We start from the raw sequence: 22,682 nt of genomic DNA, 5'->3' as shown, positions 1-22,682 counted from the left end.
GGATAACTCTGCAGAATTCCCATACCATTAGGCCAGAAAGCCAAAAGTAAAATATTAGATGCAGGGAAACTAGACTGGTAGAGATGATCGTCTCACATTCTCGGGTTGAGTGGGAGCTGATGAGCTGAGGTGTGCGTGTGTTATTCCAGGCTGAAACTAGCCACATTTCATGGTGTGCGAGAACTTGTCTCTACCACCCATTTGGGATTCCTTAGGCCCTCCAGGTTCAGCATATTTGGTTAAACTTTAGTCTGTGTAGTTAGATTCTGGCTGTTAAATGGTTTCCCTCTGTCATTAAAAAAAAAAAAAAAAATGTTTTGGACATTCAGTTATTTGTCCAAGTTGTTGAGTAATGGCCGTAAATAAGTCAGAACCATATGGGTTTGATTTCTCGGTGGGTTTGGAAATTGATACAAAAACATGTCTGTGACCAACCTATTTTAAAATTACAGCAATTTGCCATTTTCCGTGTGTCTTGTAATCATCCTCTTATTCTTGATCCTGTTTGAGGTACTTTGATTTTCTGTCTCTCATAGAATATGAAAGAGACTGATTCAATTTCCTGCAAGACCCTTCCTCTGGTGTTTGTGGTTTCTGGAAGGGCTTGCATGAAACACAAAACAGAAGTTTCAGTGACATAAACACTGGTTCCGTTGACCCACATAGAGTGCAAGGAGATTGTTCTGACTCCTCACTGGGTGTCATGACATCACATGGTAGGTTTCCATTGGGCTTCATTAGGAAGGACAGGAGAGAAGTTGTTACCTTTCCTCAGGGCCTGCCTGTGCTTACAGCTTCTCCCGACTTGGAGAGGAGCCGACTACAGCGCTTACTTCACCTGCGCTCCCTGTGGCTGTGATTTCTTTGCATGGATCCCCTCCTCTAGGTGGGAGAACTGTAGACATTCTTCACTGATAGCCACAGTACCCACCCCCAACCCTCACTAAAAGCCCTGGAACCTTTTTATGTACTTGGCACTCAATAAATGTGTATTGAGGGAAGGAATAAAAGTGGAAAAATCCTCGTAACAATAGGCTGGAAATTCTCCTTCTGCAGCATCAGTATCAAAATGCGCTCTTTAGCTCAGTATCTCCCAGTCGTATTTGGAGATAACGCGGGTTATCCTCAGTTACTTTAAGACATTAGGCAAATTAGTAAAAGAACTGTCAGAATAGAAGCAACTTAAAAATGCTTAGGTGGGGGGTGCCTGAGTGGCTCAGTGGGTTAAAGCCTCTGCCTTCCGCTCAGGTCATGGTCCCAGGGTCCTGGGATCGAGCCCCACATTGGGCTCTCTCCTCAGTGGGGAGCTTGCTTCCTCCTCTCTCTTTGCCTGCCTCTCTGCCTACTTGTGATCTCTGTCTGTCAAATAAATAAATAAAATCATTAAAAAAAAAAAAATGCTCAGGGGCCGCCAGGGTGGCTCAGTCAGTTGAGCGTGAGACTCTTGGTTTTGGCCCAGGTAGTACGATCAGGGTTGTAAGATCGAGTCCCACATCAGGCTCCACATTCAGCTGGGAACCTGCTTGAGATATTCTCCCTTTACCTCTCCCTCTGCTCTTCTCCCTGCTCCTGTACACACACTCTCTCTTTCTCAAATAAATAAATAAAATCTTTTAAAAAAATGCTCAAATTCCCCTTTTGCCTTTCCTCCTTTTTTTTTTTTTTTTTTTTTTTTTTTTTTAAGTAGGAAGATACTGAAGAAAGAGAAGTCCTTTACTAGTAAGGACACTATATTTAATAGTATCTTTCCTGAAATTTGGTATTAATAGAGCTGACTTTGGTTCTGTTGACTCCTTTTGTTTTACTCCCCTGTGGTTGTGCTGGAGATGAGAGTTGGCCCTGGTATTTGAAGGTTTTTGTAGCAAACAGCCAGATGCTCATGATGACCGATCCGTAGACCATTCCGGACACCACAGGTGAGTGCCTGAGTGAAGGGAAAGGACCATGAAGCCTGCCAAGGCAGTATCACTTAAGTCAAGAGAATTTTCTTGCCCTAAATTAACTGATTTTCATTAAAGATGGCCCCTATGTTTAATAGGACTGTGCAGTCCTAAATATTAAAGGTTTTTAGCCACAGGCTCAAGCAAATAATGTTGGATCAGTGGCTACATCTTCTAAATCGTGGCCTTTCACAAAGGTACTCAGTGAGGTGAAGACCCATGCTTCATCTCTCTCTGTACCTTTCTTTTTTTTTTTTTTTTAAAGATTTTATTTATTTATTTGACAGAGATCACAAGTAGGCAGAGAGGCAGGCAGAGAGAGAGAGAGAGGGAAGCAGGCTTCCCGCTAAGCAGAGAGCCCGATGCGGGGCTCGATCCCAGGACCCTGGAATCATGACCTGAGCCGAAGACAGAGGCTTTAACCCACTGAGCCACACAGGTGCCCCTGTATCTCCCTTTCTTCTAAAAAAATGGCATCAATCTGATTCAACCAACAGGGCTGTGAGAGATAAGCAGGGATAGGAAAGGCAGAGACTTGATACAGTGCATTCATTCCGCAGTACTTCTTCCTGCTCCTTGCGTCCTTCCTCCGCTCACCTTCTCTGGCAGGACCTGCCAGTTTCTGGGGTGGGGCAATGGGCCATGTTCCCAAAGAAGGCCCTCTAGCCCATGGAGCCTTGCTGAATTTGGAAAGCAGAGCGTGTGTGTGCTCAAGCCACTTGATCAGCCTTGGCAGGCTGTGCTGAGAAACTTCAAACCTACGCAACAACTGGCAGAGCCCACCCAGGCCGCGGGACATCAGTTTGTGTTCAGCGGAATCTCCCCAAGTGTGAACATTAACATCATTCACTGTAGGCTGGTTTTCCGAGCTTCGAGAACCAGAGCTGGTTGAAGAACCGTCTCTTGATCATGCGTTGACGCTAGCCTCTGACAATTGACGCTTGGCATTCCAGTGAGGGGAGTGAGGGGTTGGAAAGAGCAAATGTCCGTGACTTTATTAGGATCCCTGTTTCTTGGACTAAGACTGTGGTGGATGGATGGATGGATGGATGGATGGATGGATGGATGGATGGATGGAGTAAGCACAAAATGAAAATCAGTGCTGAAGTCTGCCTTTCGTGTGCTGTCAGGAGACCCTCACTTTCCTTGATAGTTCAGAACCAGGAGATCCAGGATTCCAGGTCTCCACTCACATTAAATGGAAATTGCCAGAGAAGTCTTCCTTTTATATCGTCCCCCGACACCGGGTACTTTTCCCCTTGTAAAGGCTCATTCACAGTTACACATAAATAACTGTTCGGATGGTTGTGTTCTGTGTTCCTCACTAAACCGTACACAGCATGAGGCTTGGGGCCCTGTCTGTCCTCCTCACCGCTGCAGTCCCAGGTCTTTGTATTTCCAGAACCTCATACAGTGCCTGGCCCTTAGAGTCATTTAATAAGTATTTATCGAATATTGAATACAATCGTGATGATTGTCATTTAACCAAACAGGTATTGGCTGTCTACTCTGAGCTATGTTTTAGGCCACAGGTAGCAAACTCTTTCTATAAAGGGCCAGATGGTAAAGAATTTTAGGCTTGGGGGCTGTCCCTGCTCCTGTCTGTCCCTCTAGCCTGAAAGCTGCTGTAGTCGCTCCATATGCCAATGGGCATGGCTGAGTGCCGGTGACACTTGATTGACAGAATCAGGCTGTGGGATTTGGTCCGGAGGCCATAGGGTGCTGACCTCCATGGCAGCTACTAGTCACGGAAGGAGAGAAAAAGCAGGAACCTCAGTAGGAGGATGGAAAAGAAAGATCTCCTGAAGTAGCCCCTATATCTTACTTTATGAATTGCCCTAATTTAGAAAGCAAGATGTCATTGTCACTGTTGTTCCTGGGAATCGTCTTTTACTTCATCCCTAATCGAGGGAGCATGATTGTCATCATTTTAGACGCACTGAGACGCGTAGAAATGCAGTCGCCAGGCTTAGCTCCCAGTGAGGATCCAGAATTTGCTAATGAGGGAGATGGGGCTGGGGGTCCTGGATGGTGAGGTCTGGCACTAATGCCAGAAGTTCCTGCCATAAGCAGCCTTCTGTGAGGTAAGGTCTGCACATCTCGGAGAGGACCTTGAAGGTCACAAATGTGGTACCCAGAAATGCATGCGTGCCCTGAACCGGAGCTCATTAAAAGGCCATCTCATTGTCGCTGTGAAAGACGGTGAAGTCAGAAGATGCTGAGCTGATGGTTTAAAGCTTATCCTCGGGCGCCTGGGTGGCTCAGTGGGTTAAACCTCTGCCTTCAGCTCAGGTTATGATCTCAGTGCCTTGGGATCGAGGCCCGCATTGGGCTCTCTGCTCAGCAGGCTCCCTGCTTCCCTCTCTGCCTGCCTCTCTGCCTACTTGTGATCTCTCTCTTTGTCAGATAAATAAATAAAATCTTTAAAAAAAAAAAAAAAGCTTATCCTCTGGCAGAACTGCAGTTTGCTCCTTTGGATCTGTCCTTGAGGTCGTGCTTCAGGCCAGCCTGGCTGTGGTCATCGATGAACAGTAACAGCTGCTAACATTAACTGAATGCTTACCATCCTCCAAGTGGTACCTATAGCCTCTGTAGGTACCAACAACCCATGAGGTCGGTATCAAAGATATTGTACAGACAAGGACTCTGAGGCATGGGAAGGCTGAGTCACTTGTCCGTGGTCATACAAGGTGGTGAGTGGAGCAGACAGGTTTTGATGAATGCAGGTCATTCTGAGTCTGGAGCCCAGGCACGTACTAAGCTGGCGAGGGGAAGGCCCTTCTTGTGTATCAGGAGGCGGAGAGAACTTTTAATGTGAGCGGGGACAGTGGTGGACTCCCAGTGATAGTAGAACTCTTTCAGTGTAACCTGCATGTTTTACTAACGAAGAAACTGCAGCCCAGAATGATCCAGTGGTTTCCCCAAGGCCCCATTGGTGTTTAATGGCTAAGCTGCGATGAGAGTTAGAACTTCCTTTTTCTTATTTTTTTTTAATAAAGATTTTATTTTTTTATTTATTTGACAGACAGAGATCATAAGTAGGCAGAGAGGCAGGCAGAGAGAGGGAAGCAGGCTCCCCGCTGAGCAGAGAGTCTGATTCTATTTGTTTGACAGAGAGAGATCACAAGTAGGCAGAGAGGGGAAGTGGGCTCCCTGCTGAGCAAAGAGCCCAATGCAAGGCTCAATCCCTGGACCCTGAGATCATGACCTGAGCTGAAGGCAAAGACTTAACCTACTGAGCCACCCAGGCGCCCCTATTTTTTTTTCCTTCCCCTCTCCAAAGGTCATTTCTTTTGATTCTTGGGCTGATGAATGATTTCATATTTTTATCTCAAGAAGAATCTGGGATAGTAGGGTGGGTGTAAGTAATTCCTTCCTGGAAGTGTTATTTGGTTGCAAATTATTTAGCCCAGCACTGTGACTCCATAATAATGTCTTTGGGTCTTCTCAAGTGAGTTCTAACTATTGGAATTAATATTCTGTGCTTCCGACTTCTATATCTGTCTTTGAACCCTGGCCAATTATAACAGAAGGCCTTGTTGGGTAATCCAGTATCTCACTTCAAATACAAAAACAAAAAATTGTTGAGACCAGAATAGAGCTCAGAGTCTAAAAAAAAAAAAAAAAGTTTTCTCAAAATATCTGTGAAATTAAATGTTTTGTTCTTGAGATGGTGAAAAATAAAAATTAAGCAGAATACAATGAGTAATTCTGCAGTACGGTTCCTTTACAATTCGTTTTTGAAACTATTTTTGGTTCACAAATTGTAGTGAGAGCATACAGCTGGATCTTAATGGAATCCGAGGACTTTGAGGGGACAAAATGTTTGTTTTAAGTCCAGAAAATTTGGTCTTAGACCATTAAAAATAAGCTTGCATCTGTTACTAATTTTCTTTTTGCTTACAAAGACTGTGGTTTGGTAGAAAGAAGAGAAAGAAAAGGATTGGTTCAAAGCAAGTTACAAAAATGATAATGGGAGGGAGGTGTTACAGAAGTCGAAGGAGGCAGAAGATCTAACTGCGGGCCTCATATTTCTTTGTTCTCAGTCAGTCCTAGAAGTTTCCCAGGTAAAACAGCTTTCCCAGCATAAATGTCACTCTGAGCCAGGTGCTGGTGTTAAAACTTATCTGCCATCCAAAAGGCCCATTCAAAAGTCATAACTTTTTATTTATACATATTCTAATAATGCCTTAGTTAATGTCTTAATCAAAACAAATATAGATATATAAAGGGTATATATATATATATATATATATATATATATATATATATGTAGTTACACATTTGAGGTGTATGATGTGTGAGGCAACGTAGCAACCACCATAGTCAAGGTATAGCCCGTGTAGATCCCGTGGCCCTTTCCTTGCCTCCCCGCTCCCCCTGTGTGTCTTCATGTCCCTGCTCTCTGTATTACGCCCAGGTCTTATGGTCGTTTTCTAAACTGGGAACCACACTATCTGCTGGGTCATACCTGGAAATAGAAGTGTCCATGGTTCATCTTTTTATATTAAGAAAAGACAAAAATAGAGAAACAGTCTTCTCTTCTCTGATGGTTGTAGAAAGTGTGATTTAAAATCGAGTCACAGACATGTCTACAGTCAAACCAAATGTCCTGTCCGTCCTATATTTCTGGGGCACTGTTCACTGCCTAGTTTGTTATCTTCCTGTCAGCAGTGAGAGGGAAATAGCAGTTCATCTTTATTTCAAGTAAAAAAAAAAACCAATAATAAAGTGGAAGGTTGAGCTCTACCTTGGGAGGCTGAGTGGATGCATGGGTATCTACTCAGTCAAGCAAGTTAGCAAGCTGCAGAGGTCATAAATTGAGGTAGGTTAAAAAAAAAAACAAAACCCAACACCTGTGAATCATACCTGAATGTGTTAGTACAGTTTCCAGCATGAAAATGCAATATGAAAACCAAATTAGGTAAAATTTTATTTTAAGAGATTATATTGTATTCAAGAGAACTATATTTATAGAAAATTATATTGAGGAGAACTACTGGTATTCAGGTATTTCTACCATATAGCTAAGGTAGCTTACTTTGGGTGCAACAAACTCACATTGAGGCCTGGATATTAAAGAGCCATGGATAACTTATATAAAATATAAGCTATATGTTTTATATAACAAAATCTGCATTTTGTGATGATGAAAATATAAGGATGTTAAGACCAAAATGTATTATTTCCGTTTATTAGATGACTAGAATATTTCCTGGTTAGGTTTTGTAGCTTTCTAATGATAAGGACCTGAAGCTATTGTTTAAAAAAATCTTTTTTAAGATTTTTATTTATTTATTGTGAGAGAGAGAGCATGAGCTGGGGGAGAGACAGAGGGAGAAGCAAGCTCCCTGCTGAGCAGGGAGCCTGATGTGGGGCTCGATCTCAGGACCCCAAGATCATGACCAGAGCTGAAAGCAGATGCTTTACTGACTGAGCCATCCAGGCGCCTCTGACGCTATCATTTTCAAGTTTTATTTTAAAGACTGGGTTAGAATTCAATCACATGTCAGTAGTATCCTCCTCCTCGGTAAGCTGTTTCCTAATCCTGCCATAGCTGTTCCCCTGTGAAACACTTCCATTGTCTTAGATTCTTTTTTTTTAATATTGAAATTTTGATTTTGATTTTGTTTTTTTAAATTTAATTTTATTTTTTCAGTGTTCCAAGATTCATTGTCTTAGATTCTTAACATCCTACAGAAGTAGTGTGAAGTACACTCGGTAGGAAGGTTCATACAGGCAGACACGGGCCACTATACGTGGCATACAAGGCAGAAGATGGTAAGGACTCATCGGACAGCTCCCCCCACCTGCCGCCCCCTCAACAACATGTGTGAGTTCAGGCTCTCCCGTGCAGGAGAGATCTGTTTTATCAAAGGAATCAGAAAAACTTCTTGCAGGGTGGGTCTTGAAAACTGTTTCATATCTTAGGGTCTTCTTGCTCCCTTAGTACCGTGTAAAAGAGACAGTCTATTTTCCTTTTAAATTGGAAGGAAATTCTAAATTCAAGCTGAAAAGATTTCTGGTTGAGACCAGGAGAGGGGGGTTCCTTCTTCAGAACCCCTTTCCTCCTACTCAGCATCCCCCACATCCCTTCTCTCCCCTCCCCTCCTTTCTCTGCCAAGTCTCTACAAAACAGTTGGGTTAGAACTCCTGTTCTTGGGGTGCCTGGGTGGCTCAGCGGGTTAAGCCTCTGCCTTCGGCTCAGGTCATGATCTCAGGGTCCTGGGATTGAGCCCCACATCAGGCTCTCTGCTCAGCGGGGAGCCTGCTTCTTCCTCTCTCTCTGCCTGCCTCTCTGCCTACTTGTGATCTCTCTCTGTCAAATAAATAAATAAAATCTTAAAAAAAAAAAAGGACTCCTGTTCTTAATTTGTGTCATTGAGAATTCATTTAAAAACAGTTCGCTGTCTGAGCCATGTAGAACAAGCCCCCACTGGAGTGTCCCCGTGTTTGTTAATAGGCCTACTTAGCCATCCACTCACAACCTCTGTCTCTAGTCGCCGGCGGAACCATGGCAACCTGCTCTTGGCTCCTCGGAGGGCTGGAGCTGCAGACCCTTTCCAGAAATCACAAGCTGCTGTACCTGAGAAACCTTAAAGACAGTGAAAAGCCAAACAAGCAGCATATGGGGTCAGCGTTGTAGTGTATTACTTTTCTTGTGTCTGAATTAATGAGTTTGGCTTTGAAGGTCGATCATCTCTCCTCTTTCACATCAAATAAGCCTCGTGTCAGTAGCTGACTCTTCTCTGATGTAAACAGTGCCCTGTCTGGATTATATTTGAGGGGTCTCTTTCTGGGTTCATTGGTTTAATGCTGAAACTGAGGTGAGTGGGTGAGGACAGAGGCCCAGAGTGTGCTCCAGTGTAAAAATATCTTTTTTTTTTCAAGGTTATTTATTTATTTGAGAGAGAGAGAGAGAGAGAGATCAGAAGTAGGCAGAGAGGCAGGCCGAGGGGGCGGGGGGAAGCAGGCTCCCCTCTGAGCAGAGAGCCTGATGTGGGACTCGATCTCAGGACCGTGAGACCATAACCCAAGCCGAAGGCAGAGACCCAACCCACTGAGCCACCCAGGCACCCCACATAAGAATATCTTTGAGGCACAAAGAACCTGCATAATGTGCAGTGAGCTAAATGATATAGGTCCTATTATCTCTGTAGTCACACAAGCTCAGAAAACAGAGTTTCTCTTAGTGTCAGTGGGACTTCATTTACCTCACAGTGTGTAGCTGGCCCTTGGGACGGAGTCCTGCCCAACATCTGTCCAGTGTTACAAGACACAGTGCCAGGGAGCTCAGAGCCGAAGCATCCCTAAGGAAGAAGAGACAGGAGAAGAAATTTTAGGGAGAGAATATGGCAGATAATTATTTGGACATCTTTTCACAAGAGGGAGTCTATTTCATCAGCAGCACAGAGAAGGTTCTGGTTACCAGAGCTGACAGCATTAGTGTTGGGCATGTCCTTCTGAGGCGTTACCAACTGCGAAGACTTTTTTTGGTGGAAGAGGAGTAGACGTATAAAGAAAGAGGACTGAGTGTCTTAGTGATCTTTCATTATGAAAAGAAAAATCTGCCTGAGCTAGCTTAGGGCCAGAGAAGAGGACTGTTTGCTGAGAACATAAGGGTGTGAGGGAGCACCCAGGCAGCGAGTGCAGGCAGACCTCCTGAGGTCTAGGGGCCTGGGTTGTCTGTGAGAATCAAGACAGGGTTGTGTTTAGGGGTCTGTGTCTGTCTGTATGGCTCTTTTCCTCCCTCCTTGTAACGCAGCCTGGACTCTCACCCACCTTTCCCTGTCTCCCTGTTTGAGTCTTCATTCTTTACAGTGGCTTTCTCTGTTTCTCCAAAGAACATGCTAGAATATGGCTGCTAGTGGAAGACCTGGGTTACCATCCAGGTCAGCCTCACACCTCTCCCTGGCTCCCACTTGCAGGTTCCCAGACGAGAGACGCTGACTGGCCTAGCTTACATTCATGGCGCCTCAGACTGGACTCCTTCAAATGGGGAACGCAGATGAGGGCAGATGAGGGGGACTTTGTAGTACACTCCTGGCTGCTTACCAGATTAGCCCGGTGGGTAGAGGCCTGTAGCTATTGTTCTTCTAAACTGAGTGTTAGCCGACTTCGTGGAAGTTGTCTGCTCTGTGGAGATCCCGTGAGGAGGCTCATGCCTTGCGCAGGCTGTCTCACACTAGTGCTGGACGTGGGGCCTGGCCACTGTCAGTCCCGTCTCCTCTGACTCCTGCAGTCTACGGCCTGTTCTCTGGTAACATCCTTCACATTGTCTCTACTCAGGGCGGCCCAGAGACTGGACTCCTAAAATCAGTCTCATCGGTCAGAACGAGACTTCTGGTCATTGGTGTTTCAGAGAGGAGTGTTGGATTGTGCCTGCCTCGTCTTCCCTTGACTCTGTCACCACCACTCCCTCTTGCCACATCCAAGACAGTGAGAATGTTCCTTGAGAAGTGCCAGGGAAATTATTGTGCAAAACCAGCTGCCCAAATGGGCTAGTTGTGCATTGCTATGTGAGCATATGGGATTTTGGACTTCAACAGAGTTAGCTTGGTCTGTGTTGATGTCTACACACACATCACACACCAACGATGTGTGTGATCTAAATCCCCAAAGAACCTGTGAGTGAATGGGTTAAACTGTGGTTCTGGCTGAAAGGAGAGGGAAGAGAAGACCTATCTTTCACCTTCCATGCATTCCAGTAAATTAGTCAGCCCTTGGTCAAGGTGGCAGCAGCTGGACCCCCATTCCTCTAGTTATATGCGGCTCCAGGAAAAACTCCTCAAAAACCCATTATCTCAAGAAAAGCTTAGGAATTGATACCTGCTTGAGAAGAGCCAGGTCACAGCTTTGCTCCCTCATGAACTCCAGCCAGAGGTTGGAGTGCTGCATTAGAAACTAGCAGTGTGGCCCACGGGGCGCCAACACCTCTCCCACCAAGTCTGACCCCACACCCGGTCTCTGTCCCTGGGACGCCTCAGCAGAGGTGACTGGGGCCCACCATTCTGTGGGTCAGCCGGGCAGTCTGGCTTGGTGCTGGGAGCCTACGTGCAGAAACCGTGTCCCCAGACTGGCCACTCTGGATGCTCCCTGGAACTGGCAGGGGAAAAGATAAGATGGAAAGGGAGCCTCCTTCTCCGCTTTTCACCTACTCTTGCTCTTTCCGCAGGACAGACACTGCTGTCTGACCCACACGAGGGTCCTAGCTCACTCCACTCTGCTTTTCTCAGTTGTCACACGGAGTCGTTGTGAGGATCAGAATGAGCTTCTGTTATAAGGCTCTGGACACGGGAAGCCCCCACTAATGTGTCCACTCTTGCTGTTGTTCTCTCTTGTCTGGTGGTTCTAAGCCTTCTGTCAGTCACACGCAGTAGTGTGTGACCTTGGACCCGGCACGTCTCTCAGGTCCAAGGTGAGCCGCTGTGCAAAGGTGCCGGAAGCCAGCCAGGTCGGCCTGGCTGCAAAGCTGTGCCACCTCTGTGGTTTCCAGAGTAAACAGTGTATGAGCAGACATCCTCTGTGGAAATGGGATCAGAGCCATCGGTTCAACAACCCCCTGCTCCACGCATTTCAGGGTAATTCATATCCACTGAGTATACAGAACATTCTGGACAAGAGTTCTCTGGTGTCAACTTGCCTCTTCTAGGAATTCTCAGTATATACATTGGAGCCCAACCAGAAATTCAGCATGAGGCTGGTCTTTCTTGACATTTCCCAAAGGGGCTTAGCTCATAATAAGCTGAAGGGACCTTCTTAGGCAGTGATTTCACCCCTGGGACTCTCCCTTGGCATCTCCTCCATCCTGTGTCTCCAGGACCACAGCCCCCCTGCCCACAGGCTCACTGCCAGGATGGCCACTCCCCCTTACATGCTAGCCCTCTGTGAGATGTCCTCTGTGTTCTCACAGCACCCACACAGGCATGTCAGAGCGACTCATCACATGGCCTCTGCGTGTGTCCTTGCTCTCTTCCTGCCCAACTGAGAGCAGCACGCCATGACCTACTCACCTTGACACCCTATAACGGATCATGCTTTTAGGAACGCCAGCAAGGACCATCATCACAGTTGACACTACCTGGGCATTCACCGTGCGCATCTTTCAAGCAGGGACTGTTGTGATCCTTACCTTAAAGGCACACAGTGCCGTGCTCATGAATGTGACCAGAGAGGCACGGAGACACCTTCTCTCTCTCCACAGATCCGGCAATCCCACTTGTGTGTGCCTGTCACTCAGCCCCAGGGTCATTTGCCTCAGCAGGAAGATGGAAATAAGAGTGGTGCCTACCTCACCCAGCAAACTGAGAAGAAAGGGAATAATTAAAAGGAATAAAGACACTATTCTTGGAACAGAGTAGTCATTCCGCAAACATGAGTGGGTTTTATTACTGTTGCTGTTGCCATGAACACTGTTAGTACAACTTTGCCGTGGAGAGCACTACTTCCTCTCCGTGGACACAAACTTCTGAGCCAGTGTGAGTGATGCTAAGTGTGGTGGCTGCAGCCTGAAGGCCGAGGTCATTTCCAAACTCGTACAGAGGTGTTTCCACCCGCGAATTTCAGTCCAGGCCTCACGGAGTCTTCGTTCAATAGTCACGTCTTTGTGTCACGGTGTACGATGTAAGGTTCAGGGAACCTGAGCAGAGGAGGGAACTGGGGGCGTCCGTGGTCTGTCCCAGATGTCTGATGAGTGGTGGCCTCAGTGGCAGAGTGGCAGCTGTGTAGCAAACGCTGTCAGGAAATACCTAGCAGCTAACTAGAACTACCGTGTATTAAACACTCGGCCATGAACTTGGCCTGGTAGAAAATCATCCATTCATGCAACAGTATTGAGCTAGCGGTGGTTCTAGGCTCGGAGAGTCAAAGATGACCAAAACAGACTCGAGGTTACTCAGGTCTTTAGGCTTTGTATATCTCATCTCCATCAATAGGGCCATCAGGCAGCTCTGTGATGTGGCTGCTTTCTCGTGAGGAGATTTGATGAGATGAGGAAGCGGAGTCTCCGGTGAACCACGCCTGAGACCTCATAGCCGGAAAGTGGTGAACTTGGGGTTTGAATCCAGTTCTTTCTGAGGTCGAGGTGAATGCTTTAGCCACAGTATGATAGTAAGGAAATAGCAAATGCTGGAATCCAGGGTGAGTGTGTGTGCGTGTGCACACGCTTGCATGTCGGAGGGGAGGGATGTTTAATTCAGAAACCTAAACAGTTGTCCTTATGACACAGCAGTAATTGTGATCATCAGTTTGCAAAACTCGAGAAGCCTTGATCGTGCCTCTGGTTTTGAGCTCAGGTGTATCATTTTGCTCTCTTCTGGTCAAAATCATTGTGTCCTTGGCTGCCCTCAAGAGAGAGAATAACTTCTTTGCTTAGGCTGATAAGCAGACAAACTGCAAACCCCAGTGTCTGGTTCTCAAGCATGCTGAGTAACTCCTGGGTGCCCTCCAGAGCCTGGACAAGGCCCCTGGGCACCAGGCCTGCTGAGATGTTGTCCAAACCCGTGGGGCTTGTGTTCCAATGTTCTTGACTCTGCACCGTGAAATGCTCCGGGTCACTCAGGGCTATGGATGGTGGGCGCAGAGCCCGCAAATTGCTGCTGACCCATCCGTTGAGGCCTCTCACGTGGCCATTATGCACGGATGACGAACGAAGTTTCAGAGGTGGCATCTCAAACGCCACTGAAAGGGAGAGGTAGGGAGTACGGTAGGGGATTGCCGCAAGACACACAAATAGCCTGAAAGTGATTCTGTGTTCAGCGTCAGGATCTTGGTGGCTTCCTTTTGTTTCCGGGGATACCATGGTTTCCAGGCAATACATGTGTTCCTTAGCTGTGCAAGGCTAGTCAGTCTGTCAGTTTTGATGCTGGTGCGTTTGCACCCGGATCCTGTCCATGTGACCTCACAATGCAGGGGCGGGGCAGGCCAGCAGGAAGGACATTGTACCTGAATGTCAGGGACCCGGATTCTGGCCCTGGCTCTGCACCAGCTGGCAGGGGGACCTTGGACAAGTGCCTTCGCTCCTGGGCTTTCCTATTCTCACTCATAAAGCAACAGGGGTGGGACTGGAGGGGATGTTTCCTGTGATCCCTTCCGGCTCGAAAACTGCGAGTTTGTTAGTGGGTATTTGCAGGCTTAAAGTGCCTTTTTTGTTCTCAGGCCCTGTATTCAAAAGCATGTTTCCTGCTCCTTGAAGGACAGCATTCATTCCGTTGCTTCAGTGCCCACAGGGCTGGTCCTTAATGTTTGAGAACTCTTGGTTAAATTCAGGGGTGACTCTATGAGGAAATATGAATGAAGGAAACCACTGGCACGCGCTGCTGGAGCTTCTAGACGGTGGTTCTCTGTGCTGCGGTGTAGGCGCCGCAGGATCCATATAACCCGTCAGAGGAATCCGAGTGGCGAAGGCCCCCGTAGGAATCAACCTCTAACTCCTGCTGTGCCACTGTTGTCATGGTGTGCCTTGTTTTTGACAACTATGGAATAGTGTGCACACGGTTTACGTAACCAATTTTTTTTTCAGGCTTGAGGTATTTTTTTTCATGTCACTAACATCCTCTTATTTATTTATTCATTCATTTATTTTTAAGATTTTATTTACTTATTTGGGAGGGGCAGATGGAGCGGGAGAGAAAGGAGTTCAAGTGGACTCTGTGCCGAGCATGGAGCCCAGCACGGGGCTCGATCCCAAAACCCCGAGAACGTGACCTGAGCTGAAAGCAAGAGTCGGACGCTTAGCTGACTGAGCCACCCAGGCACCCCGTTCTCATTTAATTTCAATGGCTGCAACACAGTGTCTTGGAGGGTGTAAAGTCTTGTACATTGAGTCCATTCATGTCTTTTCCATGTTATAAATAACATGACTAAATATTCTGATTTATTTTTAAAATGCATTGCTTTTGCTAACAGGAATAATATCTGATAAATAATACTGACCCCATGACACCATTGACCATCCCTGCTTCAACTGATGTGGTAGTTAGTCAGCAGGAATGCTGTGTAGAAGCCACTGAATGTCGGGCAGCCTTTGCTCTCCATGTGCCAAGGGACCATGATTGCCATCAGTTACACAGTCATGCAACAGGAGGAAAGCTATTTCCTAAACCAAGAGCAGTGTCCCTAAATCCAAAGTAATACCCTTTCCACTCTTGTGCAGAACTAGGAAAAGATGTTGGGGGGGGGCAGGTCATATGGGAAGAGGATTCAGCCCAGGATTAGAGGCCTGGGTTGGAGCTCCCCTCTGCTGTCTGGCCTCTGGCCTCAGGAAAGAGCCTTGGTTTAGTTTTCTGTGAATGGGAATATTAGTGTTGTTAGTCCTGCCTGCCCTTTCATCACGGGTTCTGAAAATGGAAGCAGGGGAGGTTGGGAGCATAAAATGAAATCCTAGGTACAAGGTTTATATGAAGTGTGAAAACAAATGTATAGAAGTGAGTTATGGAGAAAATGGGGTGTCCCGTTCGCCTCTGGAACTATGACCTGTAATGTATCCAGAGTTACTGAGGTTTTTGAGCAAATCCTTACCTCACACATCACCGCTATTAAGAGGGAGCAAAAGCAGTAATTCAACCCTCCGCTCTCCGCATGCCTTTTTATTTCTAATCCTTGCCAGATGTAGACTGGCCATGAGCCCAGAGGGTGAGTGCTTTCTAATAGAGGTAGTTTTGTTCTTGTCTCCCTTCTAGACAAAGAATTCTTGAAGGAGAAGGAGAAGTTGGAAATGGAATTAGTGGCAGTGAGGACCGCAAGTGAGGACCACCGGAGACACATTGAGATCCTGGACCAGGCTCTGAGCAACGCCCAGGCCAGGGTCATCAAGCTGGAGGAGGAGGTGAGATGGGGTTGGGGGCAGAGCCCAAAGGGCCTCCGTGTCCTTTACCCAACCGGCACCCCTCACTGGAGCCAGCTCCAAGGCTTTGAGTTGCGGGGAGGGATGCAACAGGCCTCCCAAATCAAAGTGAATGCCAGCAGAGTTTATCCAGCCCAGAGCCAGGCCAAGTGTGAACTGTAGCCGTGAAGGAGCTCACTTTCCGCCCGAATCCCGGCCTGCAGACCATGGGTGGGCAAGTGGCCAGGGCTGGAAACAAATGGAAGGACTGGAAACCACTGGTGCCTGTAGAGAAAAGAGACTAACAGTTTTTATTTTTTGTTTTCATTTTTTAAAATAGTTTATTTGCTCCATCTTTGGGCTCTTGATTGCATTAAAAAAAGGCAAAAGTCTTCCAATAGGGTAGAGTTGGTGTGGCATTCAGCAAAGCAGTCTCCAGTTTGCAGAAGTTGGCCCAGCTGGGCAACGAATCCCCTGGTCCAGGAACGTGTGATCCCTCTCAGGCATTCTGGATTTGGTGGTTTCTGAAGAAATCAATCCCTTAGATGGCATTTTGTGAGGCAGACTTTGCCGTGAATCCCGACGGTGGACGTCGATCGACCGTTTCTGAGGGTCAGGCTGGGGGGTGCAGGCCGCAGACACGGCAGCAGGAAAGGAGGAGCGGCCTAGGCAGGAGGACAGGAGCCTGCACCCCCGGCCCCCACGGCAGCCAGCCCCCCAGGATACGGGGCCTGAGCTGTGCAGAGCCACTGCCGAAAGTGGAGACTCGAAGTCTGGAAGAGGTCTAAGGGAGGTATCCACACAAAGTACTGCTGTTGGTGTTGGGGCGCAGCAGACAGTGTTGCTACTCATCCAGCTGTTGTCGAAAATGAGGGGCGCCTGAGTGGCTCAGTGGGTTAAAGCCTCTGCCTTCGGCTCAGGTCATGGTCCCAGGGTCCTGGGATCGAGCCCCACATCGGGCTCTCTGCTCAGCGGGGAGCCTGCTTCCTCCTCTCTCTGCCTGCCTCTCTGCCTACTTGTGATCTCTGTCTGTAAAATGGGTAAATAAAATCTTTAAAAAAAAAAAAGAAAGAAAAGAAAATGAAAAGTGGCTCCCTCAGAAGGCCTCTCCTGATGCCGGCTAACTCAGGGGTCCCGGCAAATTCAGTCATGGTGCGAGCAGCCGAATGGGAATGTTGCTAAGTCAACAAGGGTCTTCTCCGCTAGAAGCCTTTTAAACCCACAGGTCCAGTACAGGACCTGCATTTTAAGTCTAGCGTGAGGACCCAAGCAACAGCCCCAGAGGATTCCCGGTTACCACTGTGGGACCCATTAACTAGGATGTACATTTGGCACAGAAAGCGACCTTAATCCCTAAAGGACACAAGGTCTGCTTTGAGGACAGGAGGCCAGCACTCTTCATTATGGTTATAACTGAAATGACTCAAGCGCCATCTCCATGTGTGGAGCCAAGGAAAATTACAATTTTAAAAATCTTGTAAATTTAATATTTCTAATGAAGTACAAGTTAATTGAGAGCTTCCTAAAGACAGTTTTTGTTTTGTTTTGTTTTTATAGTCACTACTGTGGGTGTTCTTGTCGTTCTAGAAATCTTTGATTGCGTGTAGCTTCTCCAGCATCTCTCTTTGGTTGGTCTCATTCCGTGATCTTATTCACGTTTCTTTTGAGGGGTCTGAATTCAGTTCAGAGAGCTCATCCCGAGTGCTTACACTGACTCCTGGGCCAGACTACAGTGAATTCGAATCCTGACCCTGGAATGTGTCAGTGTGTGACTTTGAGCAAGTCATGTAAGCTCTTCAGTTCTCTCTCTTAGCTGGAGACGGCCCAGGAGCGGTCCCTTTACTGATATCGGAGGATTCAGTGAGATCATTGCATATAAAGCACAATGCTGGGCATGGAGGAACTTGAAAAATGTTGGCTGATGTGAACTATTATTCTTAGTCCTCCCCATTCCAGTACACTCCTTGCTAGACCAAAGGCCGAGACAAAAGTGAATGAGACAGAGCCGTGCCTTCGAGGATCTTGGAGTTTATGAGAAGTAAGAGTTCTCCATTCAACAAATATTTCTTGAGTACCTACCAGATGCCGGGTACTGTTGCAGGCACGGGGGGGAACACGGTGGACCTTGGCCCAGCAAGGACCGAAAGGCACAGATCTCATGGCCCTTCTGTTCCAACAGCCACATGCCCAGGAAACTGGACAGACAGTGTAGGATAGGGCAAGCAGTATATGAAGGGGACTCATAGAATGTTTTCTTAGCTGAATCGGCTTCTAGCACAGAAGCCTGCAGTTAGTAGGTCCTCAGATGTCTATCCAACTGAATCAAGCCATCAGAAGCATAGTGAATGGACGGGCCAGATGGAAAATGTTGCCAAGAGCAGGTTTAGAGCAGGCTGTGAGTTCGCTGCTGCTCCCCACACCCCCCCCTCCAGGTCAGAGGTCTCTCCATCCTATTCCAGTGGCTGTGGCCAGGATATAGGCACAGCACCTGCAGTGCAGCCTGCGAAGTGAGAAGCCACCGTTGGCAGTAGACTCTTCAGTCACAAGCATGTTCCAGCCTGCCAGTGTGACCGCGGGCTGAGCTCAGGATCTGGATCCCCTGCAAGACCTCAGCACACCCAGGTGCAGACAGGAGCTACCATCTGGTGTCTTCTCATGCATGACCAGATCGAGTCAACGCCTCAGCTGGACATTTGGCACAAGCTGGTTCCCAGGAAGTTAGAAAGGGGCCTGGGATTTACGGACGTGAGCCAGGCTCCTAACTGGAGGAAAACAAAGTCTGGGAGTGAGAGTTGACGTTGTGCATTGTGATTCTAAATCCGTGCCTGATGTGATATTTCCATAAATCCCTTTTACCTCAGTTTCCATCTCCTCAGTTGTGGTGGTGGGGCTGGGGTGTCCATCGTGCCCTTCCTCTCTCTCCGGGGCTGTCCACTACTCCCCTATAAAGGGCTCAGAACTCTTTCGAAGAAACTTACTCCACACGTATCTACAATAGGAAATTTTATCTTTATCACAAATGTGTACATATACCTACAATTTCTCCATGATAGTAATTTACAGTTACTACAGAAGATTTGAAAACTTCAGAAGAGAGTAAGGAAGAGGAGAAATTCTTATTGTGCCATACAGATAAATATGGGTGATGCTTTTAAGTCTTCCTTTCGAGTCTTCTTTCCTAGGTTTTTGATGATAGGCAGGCAGAGCTGTGAGCATGTATTGTGATTTTTCATTTTGGGTTTTTTACTTAACATTATAGAATAAGCTTTTACTTGTGGCCTTAAAAACTCTTTACCAACTTCATTTCCAATGTCTGCAGATGTTGTCAGGATTAAGTAATCACCAAGGAGAGAGCTTAGAGCTGAAAGCAGGCGCCCTGGTAGGGGTCTCTCATTCCAAGCGTCCCATCCGTTCTAGGTGTAACTGCTGTCGTTTGGGTCAGTCCTTTCTGTCCCAGCACAGTGGAGAGATAGCATTAGGTAAGGGCCATCCACTTGTAGTTCAAACAAGATCCCCAGCTAATCTGACCCCTCACACCCACCTCCACCCCAGCTTTGAGAACTGCCGGTCTGAGTTCTCTGCTCGTCTTCACTGTCCTCTGCTCAGTTACGAGAGAAGCAAGCCTATGTGGAGAAGGTGGAGAAGCTCCAGCAGGCCCTGAGCCAGCTGCAGTCTGCATGTGAGAAGCGAGAGCAAATGGAGCGGAGACTGCGGACCTGGCTGGAGAGAGAGCTGGATGCGCTGAGGACCCAGCAGGTGAGGCCGGGGCCGTCCATTCCTCCAGCACCGTGCTGTGGTTCAGGTTGCACACCGTGCATTGTGGACTCAGAGGGGACTGAGAGCCCCTGTCCCCAGCAGACCAACATCGTGGCCCATGGAGGAAAGGAACCAGGTGGTCCCCTCATTGCCGGGACAAAAGTCCTTAAAAGAGAGAAAGTGCTGCCCCCCCGGGGGGCTGGGCACAGGGGAGTGCAGCTGGGGAGGACATTTGGGTAGGACTTTGAAAGACGAGTTTGTTGGACATTCTGGGGGATGACCGTCAGAGGTAGTGGAGGATTTTGCATAGGGGAGAGAGGTATGGAGCGGCGCGTTCGGGTGGCTAGCGGCGGCTAGCTGGGGGAGAACGCATAGTGAGGTGGCACTGAGGCAACAGAAGCCGGCAGGTGGAAGGCATCCGGTCAGGTTGAGAGATTGTACTTGTTCCTGTGGTCAGCAGAGAGCCAATGACCAGGAGCTTTCTAAGCTGGAGAGGAATATACAGCGGTTCAGAAAAAGAGCCATCTCGTGGCCTCAGGAGGGTCTGGAGGGGAGACTGTGGAAGTCCAGGGGGCCAGCCAGAAGGCTCTTGGTGTCCTAAAGTGGGATTACATGCGGGAGCTAGTAGAAGGGTGAAATGAGTCGGGCGTGGTCATCATTGAGTTTTCCAGGTAAAGGAGAGGAAGGAGTTCAGGACTCTCCCTAGGACATAATATTGGCCACAAGCTCCTAGTTCTGCCTTCCATTCTTTCCGCCAGTCACAGCTGTCAGTGTAACCTAGCTTCTGATGAGCTTAGAGTCACACAGCCGAGCCCGGGTCCATGTGTTCCTCAGCGAGGAAAACTCTGCCGCCGGTTTAGACTCCATAATACACTGGTCAAAGGCTCCTGGCTCCGAGAGCGCCTGGGGCTTGTGTGTCAGCAGCCAATGCAGTGGGCAAAGCCCCCTGCACAGCTGCTGATGGGCGTGCTCTAAGTTGGGAACCAGGGAAATGCAAGGCAGGGCTCCGCGGAATTATCACTGGATAGAACATAGTGGTTGTGGTTGGAATACTTGAAAACACTTGAAAGCGTCTGTTCGGGCCAGCTCAGCTCTTTCTCATGGCAGGCACACACATTTTGCTCTGGGTGTGTGTACTTGATGAAGGAAGGAGGTGTTAGCGAGATTGCCCAGAAAATTAAGGAACCCACCTGGCCTCCCGCCATCTCGGCTTAGTTGCGAGCTTATAGGAAGGGTGAGTCTGTCTCTGGATTTCTGAGCCATCTAGCCTGTGCCGTGCACCCTGGTATTTAAAGGCCCACCTTTGAGTTCTTCTCAGTTAATGAGAACTTGACCTTCCCATCTACAAGGTAGGCTTCTCTGGTGCCTGCTACCTCGCTGGCATCTGAGGGGTACTCACGAGACTTTGGCCGACAAAAAGAGCACATCTCAATACTTAGAGCAAAAGAGAATATTCTTTTCCCAGTTAATGTGCCAACCCACACCCTGGAGTCAGGTGACTTATCCTTGGATCTCCTCTTTTGAGAACTGTGAAACCAGACTCAACTCCATTACTCTTGTTATTATAACGGATCTCCCGCCACCACAGAAGTGAAATCATACTTAGCATTGTTGGAAGCTTAGAGATGAAGGGAAGAGGAAGGGAAATGAACACGTTTAAGAATTCATTGTCTTCTCTTTCTTACAAAGAGCTCAAGATAATTTTCACATCTTACTACCACAGTAGTCCTCTGAGGTAGAAGAGAGAAGAGGGGGGGAACATTCTCAAAATGAGGCACAGGGCAGTTAGCAGATGACCAAGGTCATTAGCAGATTAGGACATCCATCCTCAGTGAAAACATGAAGGACAGGAGATTGAGTCTGTACTGTTTGCTGTGGTAATGCTAGCGGCAGGCACATGGTGAGTAAATACGTGTGGACGAGCTGAGTGGGCAGTAGAAGCTGGCCTGCCTGCCCCTCTACCTGTTTCTCCAGCCAGCATCCTTATCCATTAGACCATGCTCTCTTTGTGTTCTTGAATCCTGAAACTCATGCTTTTATTTGAGTAACTCTTAATGACCTGAATCAGAGGCCCTGTGGAGGGATGCCATGATCTCATGTGAGGCCGAGAGGATTTTGCAGAAATCAGCCAGCTGACATGACATCACATGGGAGTGACACAGAAAATGACAGGCACAGATGGCAGCCTAGCCAGGCCACAGGGTCTTTTTCTTGGAAACTTCCTGACAGCAGGGGAGCTTCTCATCTCAATGGACTGGTTCATTTGTCCCCCTGCCTGAGGTCAGTGCCTGGCCAGATGGAGTCAGTGGGTTTCTGTACAGGTTGATGAGGACAGTTATGTGCTTTCTGCTCTATTCTTGCTTAAATGTTTGGTACTGGACCAGACTCTAGAATAGCTGTAATTAAAGCTTTAAAAAATGGAACAGAAACCTACAGGCTAGAGAAAGCCCCTGGGCCCATTTGCTCTGGTCTGTCTGGTAGGATCAGAGTCTGTGAGTACAACTCATGTGCTGAGCTATTGTTCCAGTTAATGGATGTGGTTCCAGGTAAAGCATTCAGATACCCCACACCTTGCACCCAGCTCTGCGTTTACAGTTTGTGGTTGCTGGAAAACTTGAGGGCAATGTGCATCCCAGGACATGGAGTAATGGGGGGAAATCGTTCTCTTCTAAAGGCAGAATCTCAAAACATGCACATCATGCTATTTAGAGGAGATAATAGACCTGTGTTCAAAGGGAAGAAATCCAAAACATCCATATCCTTACTCGTGAGCAGTCCAAATAACATAATTGCTTTATTTCCTATCTTCCAGACCCAGATGGAAAGAAAGGGCTGAAAAATGAGCTTGACTTGCATTCACAGATTTCTGGTAGCACTTTATTTTGGTTAGCCCTTTAAGGTTGATAAAAGGCTTTCTTAGGTAGTAGCTAATTTGCTTCTGGGGCCCTCAGTGGAACAGACAGTCCGTCCTCTGTGAGCTACCACTGAGTAGCTAAGAGGAACTGGACAGTTCATTCCACCTCCCAGAAGCTGCGTTGTCTCCCCTCTAACATCGGGATAAGGTGCATGAGGATTCGGGGTGGAGGAATTTGGACAGTGATTGTCCTTGGCAGTAGGATCTGGAGGGTCGACATCATCCCCATAGGAGAGGGAGCGAGAGCATG

At 47.5% G+C, this 22,682-nt stretch overlaps 1 protein-coding gene across 1 annotated transcript in view; it reads left to right on the top strand.

Annotated features, from left to right (window-relative positions):
• Nucleotides 1–22,682, top strand: part of LOC111154520 (angiomotin like 1) — a 154,510-nt gene that overhangs the window by 120,769 nt on the left and 11,059 nt on the right. The window contains exons 10-11 of the mRNA XM_022514175.1: nt 15,620–15,765; nt 19,369–19,518. Coding sequence (XP_022369883.1) covers nt 15,620–15,765; nt 19,369–19,518 — 296 coding nt within the window. The remainder of the gene's footprint in view (nt 1–15,619; nt 15,766–19,368; nt 19,519–22,682) is intronic.

This window comes from Enhydra lutris, unplaced genomic scaffold, assembly GCF_002288905.1.
Source record: "Enhydra lutris kenyoni isolate GAN:26980312 unplaced genomic scaffold, ASM228890v2 scaffoldscaffold37, whole genome shotgun sequence".
NCBI lineage: Eukaryota > Metazoa > Chordata > Mammalia > Carnivora > Mustelidae > Enhydra > Enhydra lutris.
The sequence above is the reverse complement of the archived record's forward strand: the minus strand, read 5'-3'. Positions and strand labels throughout refer to the sequence as shown.